The following is a 21,199-nucleotide window of genomic DNA, read 5'->3' as shown; positions in this document are numbered from 1 at the left end:
AAAGTGCTTCAGACCATGACTTTGATAGTGTAAGTGGAAGCAAAATACCTGGTAATATGAAATCCTTTCCACCAATCTTTCCTCCGTCTCTTCTACCAAACTCACAGAGGGCAATGTAGACATAAGAATTTCCAGGTCCTTTTCAAGAGATGCGTAGTTTTCATCAAATTCTTCCCATTTCTAGATAATTAAGAACACATGATCACCAGAGGGCTTAGTTCCAGAAAGGGATGAAATTAATCTCCCAAACAAAAATGAACTCTGAGACCATACAAAATTAAAGCACAGATTCCAGGGGTTTCTGAGATATAACCTACCTTAATGAGAGCTCAGTGTCTGGTAGGAAACAATTCCACTTTCACTGCAGTGTGGAAAAGGTTTTAAAAAATCCAGGAGGTACTAGGGTTTTATGTTTGTCTTGTCAAATCGAGCAGGGAATAATAAAGTGAAGTTGCCCAGTCGTGTCCGACTCTTTGCGACCCCATGGACTGTAGCCTACCAGGCTTCTCAGTCCATGGGATTTTCCAGGCAATAGTAATGGAGTGGATTGCCATTTCCTTCTCTAGGGGGTCTTCCCGACCCAGGGGTCAAACCCGGGTATCCCACATTGTAGACAGACGCTTAACCGTCTGAGCCATCAGGGAAGACGTGTCTGACTCTTTGCGACCCCATGGACTGTAGCCTACCAGGCTTCTCCATCCATGGGATTTTCCAGGGAAGAGTACTGGAGTGGGTTGCCATTTCCTTCTCCAGGGGTCTTCCCAACCCAGGGAATAATAGGATTAAGTTAAAATGATACTCTCAGTGTACGCCTCTGTCATGATCTCAGAGGACTTTTATTACTTGGAAAGGAAGGTGCTAACTTTTAAAGTTTTTCAACAGAAGCTCATGTTAGGCTGTTCCTAACGCTCCCTGCTCCAACTCCCAGCCCACTGAACATGACCCAATCCATTACCCTAGCATGCCGCTAGTGGTTTGAGAGGCTGTGAGTTTACACTTCAGCAGGGGAGTACTACTGCCTTCGCCAGAGTCTGCCTGGTCCCAGCACTCTGTTTCCAGAGAAGCCCACCTCTGGGGCCTTAACCCTCAACAGAGCTCATTTATGGACACAAAATATTACCTGCTGGAAAACGAACCACTCCACTAATTTTCCTACCGAGTGAAACAGTGGGTCACCTGAAAGTTAGGGACACTCACTGGACTCATGGAGTCTTTTTCTTTTTTTTTAACTTAACTCATAATTTATTACGCTGTGCTGCATGGCATGTAGGATCTTAGTTTCTTGACTAAAGATCGAGCTTGTGCCCCCTACCTCGGAAGCCCAGAGTCTTAACGACTGGACCATGAGGGAAGTCACTTATGGAATCTTTTTCTTTTTTTAAACACCATGAACTATTACTATAAATACCCACTTGACATACTATTAGAAAATATTTATTAGCATAAAATAATACAATATCTTATTATCCATTAAAAAAGTTGAGTATTTCTTTATTTTATGTAACAAATATCCACTGTGTTTAAGAAGGTAAAGGTGGAAAAAACCTTAAAACTGAGAAAGAGCTTTATGTAAGCTTAACTTTTTTCTCTTTTTTTAATTAATTAATTAATTTTTTGGAGGCTAATTACTTTACAATATTGTATTGGTTTTGACAGGGATCCGCCATGGGTGTACATGTGTTCCTCGTCCTGAACCCTCCTCCCACCTCCCTCCCCATCCCATCCCTCTTGGTCTTCCCAGTGCACCAGCCCCGAGCACCCTGCATCATGCATCGAACTTAGACTGGTGATCCATTTCACATATGATAATATACATATTTCAATGCCATTCTCTCAAACCATCCCACCCTTGCCCTCTCCCACAGGGTCCAAAAGACTGTTCTATACATCTGTGTCTCTTTTGCTGTCTTGCATACAGGGTCATCGTTACCATCTTTCTAAGTTCCATATATATGCATTAGTATACTGTATTGGTGTTTTTCTTTCTGGTTTACTTTACTCTGTATAATAGGCTCCAGTTTCATCCACCTCATTAGAACTGATTCAAATGTATTCTTTTTAATGCCTGAGTAATATTCCATTGTGTATATGTACCACAGCTTTCTTATCCATTCGTCTGCGGATGGACATCTAGGTTGCTTCCATGTCCTGGCTATTATAAACAGTGCTGCGATGAACATTGGGGCACACGTGTCTCTTTCAATTCTGGTTTCCTTGGTGTGTATGCCCAGCAGTGGGATTGCTAGGTCATAAGGCAGTTCTATTTCCAGTTTTTTAAGGAATCTCCACACCATTCTCCATAGTGGCTGTACTAGTTTGCATTCCCACCAACAGTGTAAGAGGGTTCCCTCTTCTCCACACTCTCTCCAGCATTTATTGCTTGTAGACTTTTGGACAGCAGCCATTCTGACTGGCATGAGATTGTACCTCATTGTGGTTTTGATTTGCATTTCTCTGATGATGAGTGATGTTTAGCATCTTTTCATGTGTTTGTTAGCCATCTGTGTGTCTTCTTTGGAGAAATGTCTGTTTAGTTCTTTGGCCCATTTTTTGATTGGGTCGTTTATTTTTCTGGAATTGAGCTGTAGGAGTTCCTTGTATTTTTTGAGATTAATTCTTTGTCAGTTGTTTCATTTGCTCTTATTTTCTCCCATTCTGAAGGCTGTCTTTTCACCTTGCTTATAGTTTCCTTTGTTGTGCAAAAGCTTTTAAGTTTAATTAGGTCCCATTTGTTTATTTTTCATTTCCAATATTCTGGGAGGTGGGTCATAGAGGATCCTACTGTGATTTATGTCATAGAGAGTTTTGCCTGTGTCTTCCTCTAGGAGTTTTATAGTTTCTGGTCTTACATTTAGATCTTTAATCCATTTTGAGTTTATTTTTGTGTATGGTATTGGAAAGTGTTCTAGTTTCATTTTTTCACAAGTCGTTAACCAGTTTTCCCAGCACCACTTGTTAAAGAGATTGTCTTTTCTCCATTGTATATTCTTGCCTCCTTTGTTGAAGATAAGGTGTCCATAGGTGTGTGGATTTATCTCTGGGCTTTCTATTTTGTTCCATTGATTTATATTTCTGGCAGTATGATCTGCCAGTACCATACTGTCTTGATGACTGTGGCTTTGTAGGAGAGAATGAAGTCAGGCAGGTTGATTCCCCCAGTTCCATTCTTCTTTCTCAAGATTGTTATTCGAGGTTTTTTTGCATTTCCATACAAATTGTGAAATTATTTGATCTAGTTCTATGAAAAATATTGTTGGTAGCTTGATAGGGATTGCATTGAATCTCTAGATTGCTTTGGGTAGTACACTCATTTTCACTATATTGATCCCTCTGATCCATGAACATGGTATATTTCTCCATCTATTTGTGTCCTCTTTGATTTCTTTCATCAGTGTTTTATAGTTTTCTATATATAGGTCTTTTATTTCTTTAGGTATATATATTCCTAAGTATTTTACTCTTTTCATTGCAATGGTGAATGGAATTGTTTCCTTAATTTCTCTTTCTGTTTTCTCATTGTTAGTGTATAGGAATGCAAGGGATTTCTGTGTATTGATTTTATATCCTGCAACTTTACTATATTTATTAATTAGCTCTAGTAATTTTCTGGTGGAGTCTTTAGGGTTTTCTATGTAGAGGATCATGTCGTCTGCAAACAGTGAGAGTTTTATTTCTTTTCTAATCTGGATTCCTTTTATTTCTTTTTCTGCTCTGATTGCTGTGGCCAATACTTCCAAAACTATGTTGAATAGTAATGGTGAGAGTGGGCACCCTTGTGTTTTTCCTGACTTTAGGAGAAATGCTTTCAATTTTTCACCATTGAGGATAATGTTTGCTGTGGGTTTTTCGTATATAGCTTTTATTATTTGAGGTATGTTCCTTCTATTCTTGCTTTCTGGAGGGTTTATCATAAATGGATGTTGAATTTTGTCAAAGGCTTTCTCTGCATCTATTGAGATAATCATATGGTTTTTATTTTTCAATTTGTTAATGTGGTGTATTACATTGATTGATTTGCGAATATTGAAGAATCCTTGCATCACTGGGATAAAGCCCACTTGGTCATGATGTATGATCTTTTTAATATGTTGTTGGATTCTGTTTGCTAGAATTTTGTTAAGGATTTTTGCATCTATGTTCATCAGTGATATTGGCCTGTAGTTTTCTTTTTTTGTGTGTGGAATCTTTGTCAGGTTTTGGTATTAGGGTGATGGTGGCCTCATAGAATGAGTTTGGAAGTTTACCTTCCTCTGCAATTTTCTGGAAGAGTTTGAGTAGGATAGGTGTTAGCTCTTCCCTAAATTTTTGGTAGAATTCAGCTGTGAAGCCATCTGGTCCTGGGCTTTCGTTTGCTGGAAGATTTCTGATTATAGTTTCAATTTCTGTGCTTGTGATGGGTCTGTTAAGATTTTCCATTTCTTCATGGTTCAGTTTTGGAAAGTTGTACTTTTCTAAGAATTTGTCCATTTCTTCCACGTTGTCCATTTTATTGGCATATAGTTGCTGACAGTAGTCTCTTATGATCCTTTGTATTTCTGTGTTGTCTGTTGTGATCTCTCCATTTTCATTTCTAATTTTGTTGATTTGATTTTTCTCCCTTTGTTTCTTGATGAGTCTGGCTAATGGTTTGTCAATTTTATTTAACTTCTTAAAGAACCAGCTTTTGGCTTTGTTGATTTTTGCTATGGTCTCTTTTATTTCTTTTGCATTTATTTCTGCCCTAATTTTTAAGATTTCTTTCCTTCTACTAACCCTGGGGTTCTTCATTTCTTCCTTTTCTAGTTGCTTTAGAGGTAGAGTTAGGTTATTTATTTGACTTTTTTCTTGTTTCTTGAGGTAAGCCTGTATTGCTATGAACCTTCCCCTTAGTACTGCTTTTACAGTGTCCCATAGGTTTTGGGTTGTTGTGTTTTCATTTTCATTTGTTTCTATGCATATTTTGATTTCTTTTTTGATTTCTTCTGTGATTTGTTGGTTATTCAGCAGCATGTTGTTCAGCCTCCGTATGTTGGAATTTTTAATAGTTTTTCTCCAGTAATTGAGATCTAATCTTACTGCATTGTGGTCAGAAAAGATGCTTGGAATGATTTCAATTTTTTTTAAATTTATCAAGGCTAGATTTATGGCCCAGGATGTGATCTATCCTGGAGAAGGTTCCATGAGCACTTGAGAAAAAGGTGAAATTCATTGTTTTGGGGTGAAATGTCCTACAGATATCAATTAGGTCTAACTGGTCGATTGTATCATTTAAAGTTTGTGTTTCCTTGTTAATTTTCTGTTTAGTTGATCTATCCATAGGTGTGAGTGGGGTATTAAAGTCTCCCACTATTATTGTATTATTATTAATTTCCCCTTTCATGCTTGTTAGCATTTGTCTTACATATTGCAGTGCTCCTATGTTGGGTGCATATGTATTTATAATTGTTATATCTTCTTCTTGGATTGATCCTTTGATCATTATGTGTGTCCTTGTCTCTTTTCACAGCCTTTGTTTTAAAGTCTACTTTATCTAATATGAGTATTGCTACTCCTGCTTTCTTTTGGTCTCTATTTGTGTGGAATATCTTTTTCCAGCCCTTCACGTTCAGTCTGTATGTGTCCCTTGTTTTGAGGTGGGTCTCTTGTAGACAGCATATATAGGGGTCTTGTTTTTGTATCCATTCAGCCAGTCTTTGTCTTTTGGTTGGGGCATTCAACCCATTTACATTTACGGTAATTACTGGTAAGTATGATCCCGTTGCCATTTACTTTATTGTTTTGGGTTCGAGTTTATACACCGTCTCTGTGTTTCCTGTCCAGAGAAGATACTTTAGCATTTGTTGGAGAGCTGGTTTTGTGGTGCTGAATTCTCTCAGCTTTTGCTTGTCTGTAAAGCTTTTGATTTCTCCTCATATTTGAATGAGATCCTTGTTGGGTACAGTAATCTGGGCTGTAGGTTATTTTCTTTCATCACTTTAAGTATGTCTTGCCATTCCCTTCTGGCCTGAAGAGTTTCTATTGAAAGATCAGCTGTTATCCTTATAGGAATGCCCTTGTGTGTTATTTGTTGTTTTCCCCTTGATGCTTTTAATATTTGTTCTTTGTTAATTTGATTAATATGTGTCTTGGGGTGTTTCACCTTGGGTATATTCTGTTTGGGACTCTCTGGGTTTCTTGGACTTGGGTGACTATTTCTTTCCCTATTTTAGGGAAGTTTTCAACTATTATCTCCTCAAGTATTTTCTCAGGGTCTTTTTGTCTTCTTCTTCTGGGACTCCTATGCTTTGAATGTTGGGGCGTTTAACACTGTCCCAGAGGTCTCTGAGGTTGTCCTCATTTCTTTCGATTCTTTTTTCTTTTTTCCTCTCTGTTTCATTTATTTCTACCATTCTATCTTCTACCTCACTAATCCTATCTTCTGCCTGTGTTATTCTACTGTTGGTTCCCTGCAGAGTGTTTTTGATCTCATTTATTGCATTATTCATTATATACTGACTCTTTTTTATTTCTTCTAGGTCCTTGTTAAACATTTCTTGCATCTTATTGATCTTTGTCTCCAGGCTATTTATCTGTGATTCCATTTTGTTTTCAAGATTTTGGATCATTTTCACTATCATTATTTGGAATTCTTTATCAGGTAGATTCCCTATTTCTTCCTCTTTTGTTTGGTTTGGTGGGTATTTATCCTGTTCCCTTACCTGCTGGGTATTTCTCTGCTTTTTCATCTTATTTATATTGCTGTGTTTGGGGTGGCCTTTCCATATTCTGGCAGTTTGTGGTTCCTCTTTATTGTGGAGTTTCCTTGCTGTGGGTGGGGTTGGACGTGTGGCTTGTCAAGGTTTCCTGGTTAGGGGACCTTGTGTTGGTGTTCTGGTGGGTTGAGCTGGGTTTCTTCTCTCTGGAGGGCACTGAAGTGTCCAATAATGAGTTTTGAGAGGTCAATGGGTTTGGTGTGACTTTGGCCAGCCTTGTATATTGAAGCTCAGGGCTATGTTCCTGTGTTGCTAGAGAATTTGCATGGTATGTCTTTCTCTGGAGCTTGTTGGCCCTTGGGTGGTGCTTGGTTTCAGTGTAGGTATGGAGGCATTTGATGAGCTCCTATCGATTAATGTCCCCTGGAGTCAGGAGTTCTCTGGTGTTCTGAGGATTTGGACTTAAGCCTCCTGCCTCTGGTTTTCAGTCATATTCTTACAGTAGCCTCAAGACTTCTCCAACTCCTTTTGAAGACAATGGGCTGCCTTTCTGGGTGCCTGATGTCCTCTGCCAGCATTCAGAAGTTGTTTTGTGGAATTTGCTCAGTGTTCAAATGTTCTTTCGATGAATTTGTGGGGGAGAAAGTGGTCTCCCTGTCCTATTCCTCCTCCATCTTAGGACCGCCTCCCTTTTTTCTTTGAATCAGGACAGAACTGGCATAAATCTACTTAGCAACAGAACATCTGGGCTTATCCTCTTTGGGATGCACAGTTTCAGAACCCCTGATGTTTCATGAAATGATCTCATTCAAGACCTCAAAGTGCTTCCCATTTTGTTTATTTGTACACAGCCCTTGAAGGCAGAAAGATGCTGTGTCATCCCTAACTGACGTATAGGAAATTTCAGCTAATATTTCACTGGGGGAACAGCAGTAGGAGCTGGAACAGGATCCACGTTCCTCATTGCTGGTTCTCACTTAACTACTGCTTAATAATAACCAGATACTTATTTTCAAACCTAGAGGTGGTGGTTGAAAATCCAGAATTCCTGGCTTAAGAACAAAATGTATGAAAGCCACATACCTGCAGTAAACTCTGTAGCTTTATTCCATATTGATGTGACTTTTCTTCTAGCAATTTAACTTCTTTGACTTGTTCTGCCCCAAATGTTTCTTTCTTTTGCATTAAAGAAGGAAGCATTTTATTGGAATATGTTTGGATCAAGAGCATGTCAGCAACAAGCTTCTGGAAAAAAAGCTGTGAAATGAGATGTTGACATTTATTTATTTTTATGCTGTGAAAAGCCTTAAAATTCAAATTTTTTCAACATGTTATACTGTCATATTTACTTTCTACTCTGAAATCCCAGGACAGCCATGTAGAGTCAAATTCATGAGAAAACAAACCAAATATTGCCTATGTATCCATGGTCATCAAATACTAATGGAATTTTAACAAATCACAATGAAAAATTATCCCTGGTAATATTTTTCTCAAAACTATCAATATTAAAGGGCCAATGTTATTAATTAGGCAATTAAAATTTCCAGTATATCGGAAATTCCAGGTTTTAAGAACCTTATTTTTTTTAAATTTTTTACCAAAATGTAGATGCTGATTTGGCTGATTGGTTTCAAGACAATAAATTGGATAGATAGATGTGTGAGCCTCAAAAATTCACATCACATATTCAATTGCCAGGGGTTTCTAAACTTTGGTTCTAACGTCTACTCAATACAATGGTTAAATAAAGGAAATTTCTTGATGGGGGTCTATTGGGATTCTGGTTGGTCAAAGCTCCTACAACAGCACTTTAAGACCTTTAAAGAGAAAGGCTTTCCTTCACGTGGTTCACCATTTATAGTCAGCTGCCCCCTTAATTATTTTGAGGGGCCTCTTATTAGGTGAATCTCTTTTCTTATTCCCTGAAAAGGATACATAAAAGGGTCTACCATAAGCTTTGAGACATTTTTATATCAGTTAATATATTTTCTCCTCTTCCCCTCCATTCTTTATACAATATTTACCTTTGAATTTTTCTTAACGTCTACTTATCAAAAACCTGGACTTCAGCTTGTTGGAGGCAGGGACTATATCTTACACATTTATTATCAGCATTTAAATTACTACATATCTCTTGTTGGTTATCATGAGGTGTTATTTAATGAAATTAATGGAAAGCAAAAGGGTTTACTGTAGCATTACACTACATATACATTTGTAATTTATTTCTTTATTTATTTTGATTTTAGTTCTCAGTAAGGCCTTTCCTAACCTCCTGAATTCAACTCCCTCTATTAAATGCTCTTAAAGTATGTATCCCAATTTCAATTTTAAATTTGTTTGAATTGCTCCTTGACAAAAATGTCTTCTCAATCAACTAAAAGCTCCATAAATCTTAAGAATTGTGTCTGTTTTCACTCACAATTATATTCTTAGAGTTTAGCAGACTTCCTGGTATATGGTGTAATAGATGTTTGTTTAAAGAATAAAGGAATGATGTATATTTCACCAGGAAGGACATGTATGCTCTGTTCATACTCAGAATAACAGTCTATGAAAAGGTGATCTGACCCGGGTGTCTTACCTTGTGATTTTGTATTTGAGCCTGTAGGGCAACTTTACTTTTGGTTTGCTGTAAGTGGTCATGAGCAAGCTTTTCCTTCCCGATATTCACCAGTTCCGCCATGCCTTGCAACAAAGCGTCTTGCTGGCTCTCAGTGATGCAAGGGCAGCTGAGTTCTGTGTACCTGGCTCTCAAGAGTCCCCACATACTGTCAAGGACATCCTGAAAAGAAAGAACAGGTGTGCACAAACATTTCCACCCAACCATGAAAATAACCCAAATAAAGAGCATATCTAAATTTCCATGGAGAGCTTCCCAGGTGGCTCAGTGGTAAAGATTCCACCTGCCAATGCTGGAGATGTGGGCCCTGGGTCAGGAAGATCCCCTGGAGAAGAGAATGGCAACCCACTCATATTCTTGCCTGGGAAACCCCTTGGACAGAAGAGACTGGGGGGCCACAGTCCATGGGGTCACAGAGAGTTGGACAAGACTGAGTGACTGAGCACACAGTGCACAAATTTCCTTGCTAGAAGAAAAATGCCTAACTTTTTATAATCATAGTAATTTATGGATTGAATATGTTCTGCTCAGACGTACCTCTAATTTGTAAACCTCCTGGAGGAGAACATAAGGTAAATGAAGCCTCTCTCCTTCATCTCTTAGTTTTGCCACTCGGCTCTCAGAGTTCTGCAGCTCCACTGTATATGCATCCACTTTCTAAAGAGAGAGACAACACAAAAAAATAAAACTGTTTAGTAAGTCAGGAGTATACATAGTCACTTAAAAAGAATTAAACAATATAGAAAAGAACGAAAAATGAAAGTGCCACTTTTCCTCCATCCTCTCCAGTTCTCCCCAAAGATCCACAGTTGACGGTCTGTTTCTAATGTATTCAAAGCGTGTACTGAGAAGAGGGATACATTCCTATCCTGAAATGCACTGGCTTGCACATGTCATTGGATTCTACAGTTTGCATGCTTTACTTACCAGCTTCTCAGCATCTAGTCATAGCAGTACAAACTAATCTAGAGCCTTTTAAACAGACACAGTAAGGCTGCTCACTGCTTTAGTAACGGTTGGTTCAAAATGGACTTTTGGGCTATTTAGAGTCTTTTAATTCAAGCAGTTCTGTCAGGTCCCTCCTTGAATATTCACACACATATTTATCTTTATGCACTTGTCTTATTTATTTAGGATAAGTACAAACCCAGAATGTAGAACCATGGCCTGAACACATTAGGTCAATTCACACTTGCTGTATAAGTGAATGGAGCTGCTGGATGAAGAGCATTTAGATTTACAATTCTGATATGTAGCCAAATGACCTCTAGATGGAGGAGTAGTCAGCACCCCTCCCAAGAGGATGAGGGTCTCATTTCTCAACAACCTTCCCAACACTGCACAGACTTGTGTTTTAGGGAGTGATTCACAAGCACAGGAGACTTATGGAGTCTTTTATGCAGGAGACTCTCTGGTTCAAGGTTAAGTCAGTTTGAACGATTTTCACTTGATTACCTGAAGCTGTTCATCAATAGTCTGGCCACTAATTTCATTCAAAGATTGTTGCAAAGATGTCTTATTCTTAACAAGTTGATCATATAATCGTTTTATTTCATTCTGTATAAAAAGAGAAATGTAGGAAACAGTGAGACTCTCATTTAGAGCTTTGGAACATTTTAAAAAATTTAGCTGTCCTTTAGTTTCTGAGCTACAGAAATTTCAAACATATGTCAAAATAGGGGAACCCCTGCATTATCATCATCCATCAGCCTTAACAATTACTGATGACTTGTAGCTGGTCGTCACTCTTCTGCCCCCTCCCCTGAGCTTTCTTGACTACACCTGACTTCCCTTCCCTCAGATTATTTTGAAGCAAGTCCAAGATATCATATTATTTTATTAGTATATATTTCAGTATGTATCTCTAAATGACAAAGATTCCTCCCTTTAAAGATATCACAAATCAATAATAATTCCTTAGCATTATTAACTACCCAGGCAAGGTTCACATTCCCCTAATTGCCTATACTTTCTCCTTTTGGTGTGCTTGAATTGGGATCTAAATGGGGTCCAATAGGTGCAGTGAATTCATGTATCTTAAATCCCTCATAATCTGCTGGCCCCCTGCCCATCTCTCTTTTTTGTTTCTGGGATTTTTTTGTGGGGGGCGGGGCGGGGAGGGAGGCAGTAGTAGGAAAAAAATGGGCTACCTATTCTGTACAGCTTGCCACTGCCTGTATATGGCTGACTGCACTCCCTTAGCACCACTTACCATTTTCTTCTCTTGTGTCTATATGACTTGGATTCTAGAGACTTGATCAGATTCAGGTTTGATTTTACAGGGAAGACTCCTTCCTAAGTGGTGGTGTGTTTCATTTCCTTTTCATTAGACAATTTCTAACAGCTTCCTAACTAGTCCAGGGCTGCCTCAAGTCTCTGCCCCAATCCTCATTAGACAATTGCCAGCTGGATCTACCAGAAACGTACACAGACTGTAATACCTTTGTTCAAAAACTTTAATAGCTCCTCCTTACCTGGGAATCCTCCCAGGTGACACTTCTAGTGGTTGAATGTCATACAGGAAAGAAGCATTACTTTAGCTAGACCTAACAAATTCATACCTGAGATTTTGGAAAGGACCTCACTTTCAAATGGTCTCCAGCCATGAGCGGCTGAACTAACTTAAAGACCTTCATAGAAAGAGTCTGACTGCTTTCCTTAGCAATTTCCATTTGTGAATGCCTCTGGGTAGAGGAGCGAATGAAGACTGGAGGTCCGTTCTGTCACCTACCACTATGCCAAAGCAGCCCAGTGCCCAGACTTGTACCTGATAACTGCGGGTGTAGTCGAGGCCAGCTTTCAGAGCCTTGCTTCTAGAGGCAGCTGTAGCCTGGGTGTGCTCCAGGTAGACTTGGAGGTTATCAAAACAGTCAAGGAACTGGCTGGCGTTCTTGCCAGGCCAAGTCATGGCCTTTGAAAGATCAGTCTTCTTGTCACTCATAGCTAAGTAAAGTTTTTTCAACTCAAGAGCCAATGTCTGCAAAGTAGAGAAGAAGAAAGACACCGTGAACAAGTTCTGACCTTAGGAGAGGTTTCAGTTCTGGCTAACCGGTGGGCTGCCTGCATAACAGCCAACACACGTGCTTGATGGGTGCTCCCTACCTCGTAGTGCACCTGCTGGGTACCCACATCCCCTCTGAAGAGCCCAGGTGTCTGCAGCATGTCCTCCACACTGCTCAGGCACTGAATGAGGGTCTGAAACAGTTCAAATAATTTCTTATCCAGATTCGTGTACGCTTCTTCTGACATGTTTTCCTGAATCAAGAGAAGAAAAGGAAAAACAGAAATCACTAAGATTCCTTGCCTTCCTAAGCCTATATTTTCCCTGGTTTCCATTATAGTTTACCATTCATGTTATGTTTATTAGTCATTTCAAATACTTTGTGAACTAGGTAGCAGAATAAATAAATAAAATTAAGATGTTAATTCTGAGAGAAACAAGTTTAAGAAACTCAGTGTTAGGTATTGAGTTGACTACTGAATAGAATTAAAAGGTAAATCGAAAGATGGACTTCTTTAGTGGGGCTGTCCAGCTGGAAGTGTGAAAGTGAAAGTGTTAGTCACTCAGTCGTGTCCAGCTCTTTATGACCCGTGGATTGTAGCCCACCAGGCTCCTCTGTTCATGGAATTCTCCAGGCAAGAACACTGGAGCGGGTTGCGATTTCCTTTTCCAGGGGATCTTCCTGACCCAGGGATCGAACCCGGGTCTCCTGCATTGCAGGCAGATTCTTTACTGTCAGAGCCACCAGGGAAGTGTGGTTCCAGATAAACCGTACTGCCCTTCTTCCCACTGTTCTCTGTCCCCCATATTTTAATGTAAGGAGAAAGTGGGTTAATGACACCAAGGATGGCCTGAAGAAAGAAGTCAAGAAACTTGAAGGGATTCATTAGAAAGAGGAACAGCATCTTAAAGACAGGGATGGTACAGTATAGTGACTATAAGTAAATTAGGAGCCTGCCAAACCTATTAATCACCCAATGTGGGCTGTTTCCTACTGTTTCCTTTGATGGATACCTAAGCTACCCAGCACACCATCTCAGTGTTAAGCCTACTCAAGGTTGGCAACCCTGCTGCTACTTCCTCCCTCCACCTCTACTCAGCCTTGCGACCCCAGTGCCCCACTGCAGACAGTATTAATAGATCATGATCCTTGTTTCTGCCAATCCTAGACTCAGGTTTCGAAGCCTGTATACGTGGTATTCTATGTAGCCACTACCAAATTTACCAGAGTCAGTAACAGAGATAAATTCTATTTGCAATTCTGGGACTCCTTCAATTGTACATCCTATTATTTGTTCGGTAAGGAAAATAATGGGCTTCCCAGCTGGCTCAGTGGTAAAGAATTAGCCCTCCAACACTGGAGATGCAGGAGATGCAGGTTCGATCTCTAGGTCGGAAAGATTCCCTGGAGGAGGAAATGGCAACCCACTAGAGTATTCTTGTCCGAGAAAGCCCATGAATAGAGGAGCCTGATGGGCTACAGTCCATGAGGTTGCAAAAGAGTTCGACATAACCTAGTGACTGGGCACACTCCTTGGATGCTGGCTCTGAGGGTAAGTTGAAGAATCCACAAAGAAAATTATGGTATTTTACAGTATCACATTTCCCTTTTTTTTGTTATTGCAATGAAGAAAATATATAATAGGCAGCTGCTACCTGTGCCTGAAGATTATTTGCTTCTTGACGCAGGTCTTCAAGCTGGGTGGTGTAAGTTTTCAGTTCTTCGGTTGTTGGGTATCTAAAGTTATACACAGTCACACTGGGTAGAATACTCATATTTGTGGTAACCTACATTTGAAAAAAGGAAATACTATTATGAAAAGTTTGAGATCCTATTAATGTAAAACATCAAAAGTGCTTTAACAAGCTATCTTCTGAGTTTATCTTCTTGGTAAGTATTTTTGTCTATCTTGTCATTTAAAAGAAAAAAAATGATCTAGTTAAAATTTAAATATTTTGGACAGCTTTGAAAAGTCATGACAGGCTTTACTTAGACACTTGAGGGTCCATTTAGATTAAGGAAAAAAAAAAAAAAAAACCAAGGGAAAAGAAACTATAATTTGAAAAATAGAGTAAAACCACTCATTTTTCAATCTGTGGCCATGCTACTGGACTTCCACGGTTAGCTCTTTCTTTCCCTGTTTACTGGCATACTCCTGGCACACAGCCAACTCTTAAATAGTATACAGTAACCTCCAGGGGCAGATCTGCATCTTGATTTGTTATTGAAAAGCCAAATAAGTACTGAAAATGAGCTGTGACTTCAGAAGGGAGAATGACTCAGAGTTAATTTCTTTGCCAAATTGGAAAACTAACATATAAAGGAACAGGATGGGGTGGTAGATGGACTCTGCTGGGGTGGGAGGGTGGAGAAAGAGGGAGGTTATTCTATTCTGGAAAAAGAACAACATACATGTTATAGCGTGTATGACAAGGAGAAACCAAGACTAAAGTCCTCCCAATGAATTCAATTCAACTTTAATTGGTCAAATAAGGTTCTTCACAGAATAGAAGAGAACTGAAAAAGTTCCCACCAGACTGGGGAATTGGGAAACCACTGGTAACCACTGCCCGGGTAGTTTGAGTGCAAAACTGAAGGCACAAGCTTGACTGCTGGGAGCAACGGTGCTATTCTGCTCATGGGCTCTGTTTAGAGAGACACGCATCAGTAGCTGGCACGGTATGACAAAGATCATAATGGCAAAGATCAGGTATGCTAAGGTGTGTTGGTGAGAATACCTATAGACGGGTACCATTGGCATAGGGACCAGCACACTGCAGATTTCAAGTAATCTTTTTATGAATGAATGACACTCATATAGCACTGTATAATTTTAAAGTGTTTTCTTTAAAATATATATTATTCATTCAATATATAGTAACCAAGATGTTATGATGTTCTAGTTTCTGCTCCAGGTACTCAAATGTGAACCAGGCAGACACAATCGTTCTTCTCATGCTGTCTAATGGGGAATACAGACAAATAAGCGGGTGTATAGTTTAGTAACAGCTATGAGCGGGGAAGCCCACGGTGCTACAGAAGCAAAAAGGGAAGTGCAGATTTCCAGGAAGATGAAAAGAGGATAGCCAAGTATGAAAATCTATCTGGCATTTTTGCTTTCTAAAAATAAATAAATCGCTTTCTGGAAATAATGCAGAACACACACGTGTGTTTAATGAATGCTTATTGGCTTTTCAAAGGTAAACATGTTTATTTACACTACGTGTACATATACACTGACCTGGGGCTGTACAAGCTGAGAGAGAGGGAGCCTTATTTTTGATGAGAGTTCATGGTGTAAATATTGCCACTTATCTCCACTTTGGCCCTGGGTTGACAAGATCAAGTCTGGAGCATCATTTTGGGGGCTAGATGTTTTACTGCTTTTAAAGGAAAACAAAAGGTAAAAAGAATGATCAATGTACAAAAATTATGTTACATCCAGACAGAGTTTTATAAGTGATATTAAAAGAAACACTCTTAATTCTCCCAACTACAAAACTACTGAATGTCCAATTCTTTAAAAATATTTTACCTTGCAGATGATGTCTGAGTTGTATCTTTATCATGCTGGCAATACTGGGGCCATGTTTTGTTAGCATTAAATTCTATGAATTTGATTAAATCTTTCTGTTCCATTGGTTTTAACTCCAAAACCTATAATTGAATAAGATTCAAATGGTCCAATTAATCAAGGTTTTCATTTAGTACACAAGGATTTCTTCTGTTGAGATCATCAGATTTGAAACCACTTCCTAAATCATTATTTACTATCTCTTGTTCTTGTTAATATTTATTTTTCAAAAACTTATTTAAAATATTTAGACAATGACCAAGCATTTTTTAACATAATACTACACACAAGGAAAATCACCAAAAAAATACAAACACATTTTGAAACAGGGAAACAAGTGTTGCAGTTGCAGAGGTATATCCCTGCTTGGTTTAAGATGCATGTTAACAAAGCAGCCAAGTTCAAGTATCCCCAGTGGTAGCAGATGAAAGCAAAGTAGATAGTGCAGCAAATGCTCAAAACTCAAAACTGCTGTACACACAGGAACGCCTACACATCACACTTTCTATTCAGTCATGTAAGAAAGCACTCCAGTGGCCTTTGGGTATTTATTACAGCTTAGTGGGAAATTCCATATAGAAAACTTTATTCTTGTCCTTATAACTATTGGGGGCTGAAAATACCTGTTGCTGCTGGAAATCTTTTTGTCTACTGAATTGTGGCCTTTCGGTAACAACAGATTCAAATTCAGAAAGGTTATCTGGTTGGAGAACTTTCTGATGCTCTGAAGATTTCTTTAGTGTGGTAGAATGCTGCAAAACATTTTATGATGGCAGACTATTTAAAATGGTGATCCATTTCAATTCTAATAATGTAACTACACAATGGAAAAGTTATATATGAAGTAAATGACTGTATTTTGTTAATTACAATGATTACATACTACAATTTAATGTACTTATTTCATAACTACTTCAAAAACCACTACATTTAATGAAGTGGTCATTTTATCATTTCCTCAATTTAATTCATCCAATGAATTACTAAAAGCCAGAAAATCTATTGCCCTTTTTTCTTGAGAACAAAGTGAAATAAATATCAAAAACAGACATAGTATTAAGCTTATGAACTCAAATTTCCCCTATGTCCAAAACATAAGTATATTTTTTAAGAGAGAGAACATATTAGGATAAAAGGGGTTCCATACAGCCTGTATATCTGCAGCCAATCTTACTTCTGTAAATAGAAGTCCTTTAAGTAGAAACCACCATTTCATTAAGAATGGCTGTGAATTTTACATAGTAAGATTCTACTCATAGGATGCACATTTGCACTTATATACACAGAATGCTTTTAAAAGTAATAAGCATACTTTAACTATATGATACTTGGATCAGTATATATAAATATTTGTAAATGGAAAACAAAAGTACCTATGAAACAGGTTTTTGTGTTTCTGATGTTAAATTTTAAGCATGTCTATAAAGGCTTCATTTTTCTAGTCAACCATGATTACACAGTTCCTTTCAAATACGAAGTTCCTTTAAAATTTATGATGAAAGGTTGCACAGATCTCATTACCAGCAAGAACAACAACCAACCCAGTCAAACCAAACCTAATCAAAGCAACATGATCACTAACAACAACCTAGATGAGCAAACTACACAGCAAAATGAAACCAATGACAAAAGCCAGGGTACCCACCCCTTAAAGCTTTAAGAGGCACAATTCTTTTTCACTTACTGTAATTCCTCTGTAGTTGTTTCTTTACCTGCACCCAGAGCTCCTTCCTGATACATATGCCTGTATTTACATACATGTCTACACATAGTCATATTTTACCTGGTCCTCACTGTATTTCTCCTGAAGCATCATTTGGACTTTTTCCAAATTGCATTTCACAGTTTTCAGTTTCAAGGAAAGTGCTTCAGCCTCCTGTTGAGTGGCTCCACTGTCTCCCAGGCCCTGATCTTTGCAATTCTCTAACAGAGAGGCCACCTTCTGCTCAATCTCTGTTAGCATAGCCTAGAAAGTAAAATCATTTCATTAATCACAGTTTTGGTCTCAAACACACATTACACTCTAAAATAAGTTAGATTCACTGTCTCTACACCTAAGTGTATTTAAGAAGTTCCAGAAACACAGGTTGATAGGGACCTTGTCGGGGGAGAAAAAAACAACTTCCACATAATTCTGATGTTTTTCAGTAGGGGTTCAGCCAAACCAACTCCAAATTGGGTGTGATAAATAAACTAAATTGGTTGTATCACAATCTAAAACAAGTGATGCTATATTCCCCTTAGAACGCAGAGCTGAACACATCCAGTACAGCACAGTGGTTAGGACCACAGACACTAGAACTAGAACTTCATAGCTGGGAAAATTTGGGCACTTTACGTTGCATGGGTGTACCTCTAGTTATCTGTAAAATGGGGATAATAACAGAACTTACCTCCGGGGTCACTTTGAGAAGCTAGAGTTAAATCCATATACTTTGGCCAGTGCTTGATATGTAGTCTGTGCCTACTATTATTACTTCCCACCTTATTCCTAAACTTTTTCTGTTGCAATCCAAGTGTTGAGTAGTAATTTAAAAAAATACTTCCACAGAACCCTTGGGAAATTCTTTCCTTTGCTCTTTTCTTGTCTTTCTAAAGCCAAATAAGCTCCCCAAATATCAGAAGACGATTACAGGAAGACATAACTTGGAACCTAAAACACTTAGTCATTGATACCACTGGTCAACTTACACCCATGTCTAAAAATAAGTCAGGAGGATGAAGTAAGTTTCCCAGTAAGTCATCATCATTGTTTTCCTCCTCAAGAGATCAAGTTTGCTCTCTCCTTGAGCTATGGAGCCGCAAAAGTCATGCCAATTGGCTGGGCACACGAGTGTAGCAGCAGCAGAATGTAGAGTCAGACACATTCTAACACTGCAATTGCTTGTGCTAAAATCGTGGGTGCTAAGAACAAGTTCAATCCTTTGAGAGAAACTTAAAAACTTAAAACAGATTTTCAATAACATAGTTATAATTTCTCATCCGAGTAAACTACTTATATCCTCTGAATACAGACTCTTTTAAGCTTAAACAACGTGTACTTATAAAGTGGCTGAAAACAAAGTGTACTATAATTTTGTGCTTTTTGTCCACTTAGCTATTTTATGTATACATTTTCATGGGTCTACATATATATGTTTCATGATATCTATTTTAATAGCTGCATATTAGTACTCTATGATTCTCTTCATCTCCTTATTGTTAAGCCTTTAAACTGTTTCTGGTGCTTCATTTTTATAATCAATGCAGCCATAAATATTCTTCTCCTTTTAGGGTTACTTTCAGAAGATAAATTTAAAGTAATGGGATTAATAGGTCAAAGAAGATAGACATTTTATCTGCTAACAGCTGACTTCCACAAATACTGAACCAATCAGGCAAACATTAGTGGATCTATTTCTCCAGAGTTTTCCCGGAAATGTAATTTTTGTCAAGATAATGTAGGAACAAAACAGCTGTTTTGACTCATGCATCTTTAATAATCAAGGCTGAACATTTCTTCTCAATATTAAGTTACGGAATACAATTTTTTCTTGACTGATCCGTTTGCTCCTGTCCTTGCATATTTCCCCTCTGGGAACTTAATGTTTTTATAGAGCCCTGTAAGGCTTTTTATGTTTCAGTGTTAAAGTCTATACACCATGGTGTTATATAAATGAGCCAGAGTTGGCCCGTGTATATGGATCTATATGTTGTTTATTTCTTCACAGCAGAAATATTAGTTCATATTTCACCAGTGCCAGACTCAAAACTGGACCCCCCACATCTAGTCATGGTTAAGACAAACTCTGGAGCTCTAAAGACTCCAGCCTCTGCTTCCTTCAGATTCTCTGACATCATCTTGACACACCACCCCTCTGGTTTCTCTAACCCCTAGGAGTTCCCTTGTCTCCTCCCCTTCTGGGTGGTGGCTCCACCCCCACTCCTTGCCAAAGCCTCTGGAAGATCTGGCATGAGACTTCCCAGTCCCTCCAGACCCCACCTAAACGCTGCCCAAGTAATGCTCACTGCGCGCGACTGCCACCTTGTGGTCGTGTCTTTTCCTTGAGCAGCCCCCACATTTTTAAATTCACAAGAGGCCCAAGGACCAGATTCCGGTAATGATCAAGGACTTGGCTGTGGGGTCTACTCAGTCAGCAGGACCATCAGTCGGCAGATGGCGCCTGAAAGGCCCTAAGTGGCCGGGTCTCAACATCTGGAATACCGAAGGTTCAGGTTAGAGGAACACTGCTCTGCGCCACTTACACTGTCTTCTCCAGACCCTCCTGCACGTCTTACCAGTCAGGCCACATGGTAGTGCCTGTATCTGAATGAATCCAACCCTCGGGAGCTGACTTTTGGGGTGAGAGGTGCTGAGTTGCCTGAGGAAGGAAGTCAGCTTGCCTGGCTGGGTCCTACTAGGCAGACTCCGGATGTAGTAAGAGTGGGGGTCTGAATGGAAAGGGGAGGAGCGCCGGCCTCAGGCCAAGGTGGGTCGTATGCCCAGCCCCACATAGTGGGTGGAGCTCCCTGTGGACAGGCCAGTGGTTTGAGGCACTCTGAGAGGAAGTCCTTGTCCCTGGACACCACTGCGAATGAGCCAATCAGGTGGAGATGTCAGGCCAAGGTGGGTGTAAGTGCCTTGGAGGGAGGTGTCTTGGCTGAGCTCTTGAGGACACTCAGTTTTGCTCCAGCAATGTCAGTCTCGCCCCTCCCTGGAGGGATCCAGAGATCCCAACCTTTGGGCTGTGCCAGCAAAGCTTCCTCAAAATGACTCCAGGCAAGGAAGTTTACATTCCTGCCCCTCCCTAGCCAAGGGTGCGTGTGTTCAGTCCTGTCTGACTCTCTGTGACACTGTGTCCTATAGCCAACCAGGCTTCTCTGTCCATGGAATTTTCCAGGCAAGAATACTGGAGTGGGTTGCCATTTCCGCCTGCAGAGGATCCTCCCAACCCAGGGATCAAACCCACGACTCCCGCGTCTCCTGCAATGGCAGGTGGGTTCTTCACTGCTAGCGCCACCAAGCCAGCAAGAGAAGGAGCATTCATAGTAAAATGACAGCAAAGCCCTTTTCTGCTGTATCTGTAACCCTGCCAATCAGGATATTCAGTTTCATTTCTGATGAATGAAAATTTAAAAAACTGAATATTATGAATAAAACTAGTATCTGCTGAGCACTTTATATATACTTTATACTCCAGACACTGATTTAGATACTTTATCTCATTTAATCCTAACAAAGTCTTAGGAGTTGACCTATCTGAGGAAAATGAAGTGAGAGGTAACTCCCTCCAGTTCATAGTTAATGTGACCAGATCTAAACTCTAGATTCTGAGATCTTCTCCAC

General features: G+C 39.4%; 1 protein-coding gene across 10 annotated transcripts in view; it reads right to left on the bottom strand.

The window, feature by feature from the left end:
* SYNE2 (spectrin repeat containing nuclear envelope protein 2) overlaps window positions 1-21,199 on the bottom strand; it is a 324,652-nt gene that overhangs the window by 82,817 nt on the left and 220,636 nt on the right. For 8 of the 10 annotated variants that reach the window (XM_027554279.1, XM_027554281.1, XM_027554283.1 and 5 more), the window contains 12 exons: window positions 17,657-17,839; window positions 16,497-16,625; window positions 15,835-15,956; window positions 15,541-15,682; window positions 13,955-14,086; window positions 12,400-12,552; window positions 12,065-12,274; window positions 10,753-10,854; window positions 9,835-9,954; window positions 9,259-9,459; window positions 7,755-7,928; window positions 49-180 (listed from right to left, as the gene is read on the bottom strand). In XM_027554279.1, the coding sequence (XP_027410080.1) occupies window positions 49-180; window positions 7,755-7,928; window positions 9,259-9,459; window positions 9,835-9,954; window positions 10,753-10,854; window positions 12,065-12,274; window positions 12,400-12,552; window positions 13,955-14,086; window positions 15,541-15,682; window positions 15,835-15,956; window positions 16,497-16,625; window positions 17,657-17,839 (1,800 nt within the window). Of the gene's footprint in view, window positions 1-48; window positions 181-7,754; window positions 7,929-9,258; window positions 9,460-9,834; window positions 9,955-10,752; window positions 10,855-12,064; window positions 12,275-12,399; window positions 12,553-13,954; window positions 14,087-15,540; window positions 15,683-15,834; window positions 15,957-16,496; window positions 16,626-17,656; window positions 17,840-18,266; window positions 18,393-21,199 lie in introns of those variants that run through there. The other 2 variants (XM_027554289.1, XM_027554282.1) reach the window with 2 other exon arrangements.

Source organism: Bos indicus x Bos taurus, chromosome 10 (genome assembly GCF_003369695.1).
Source record: "Bos indicus x Bos taurus breed Angus x Brahman F1 hybrid chromosome 10, Bos_hybrid_MaternalHap_v2.0, whole genome shotgun sequence".
Lineage (NCBI taxonomy): Eukaryota > Metazoa > Chordata > Mammalia > Artiodactyla > Bovidae > Bos > Bos indicus x Bos taurus.
Note: the sequence above shows the minus strand (reverse complement) of the source record. Positions and strands in the feature narration are given on the sequence as shown.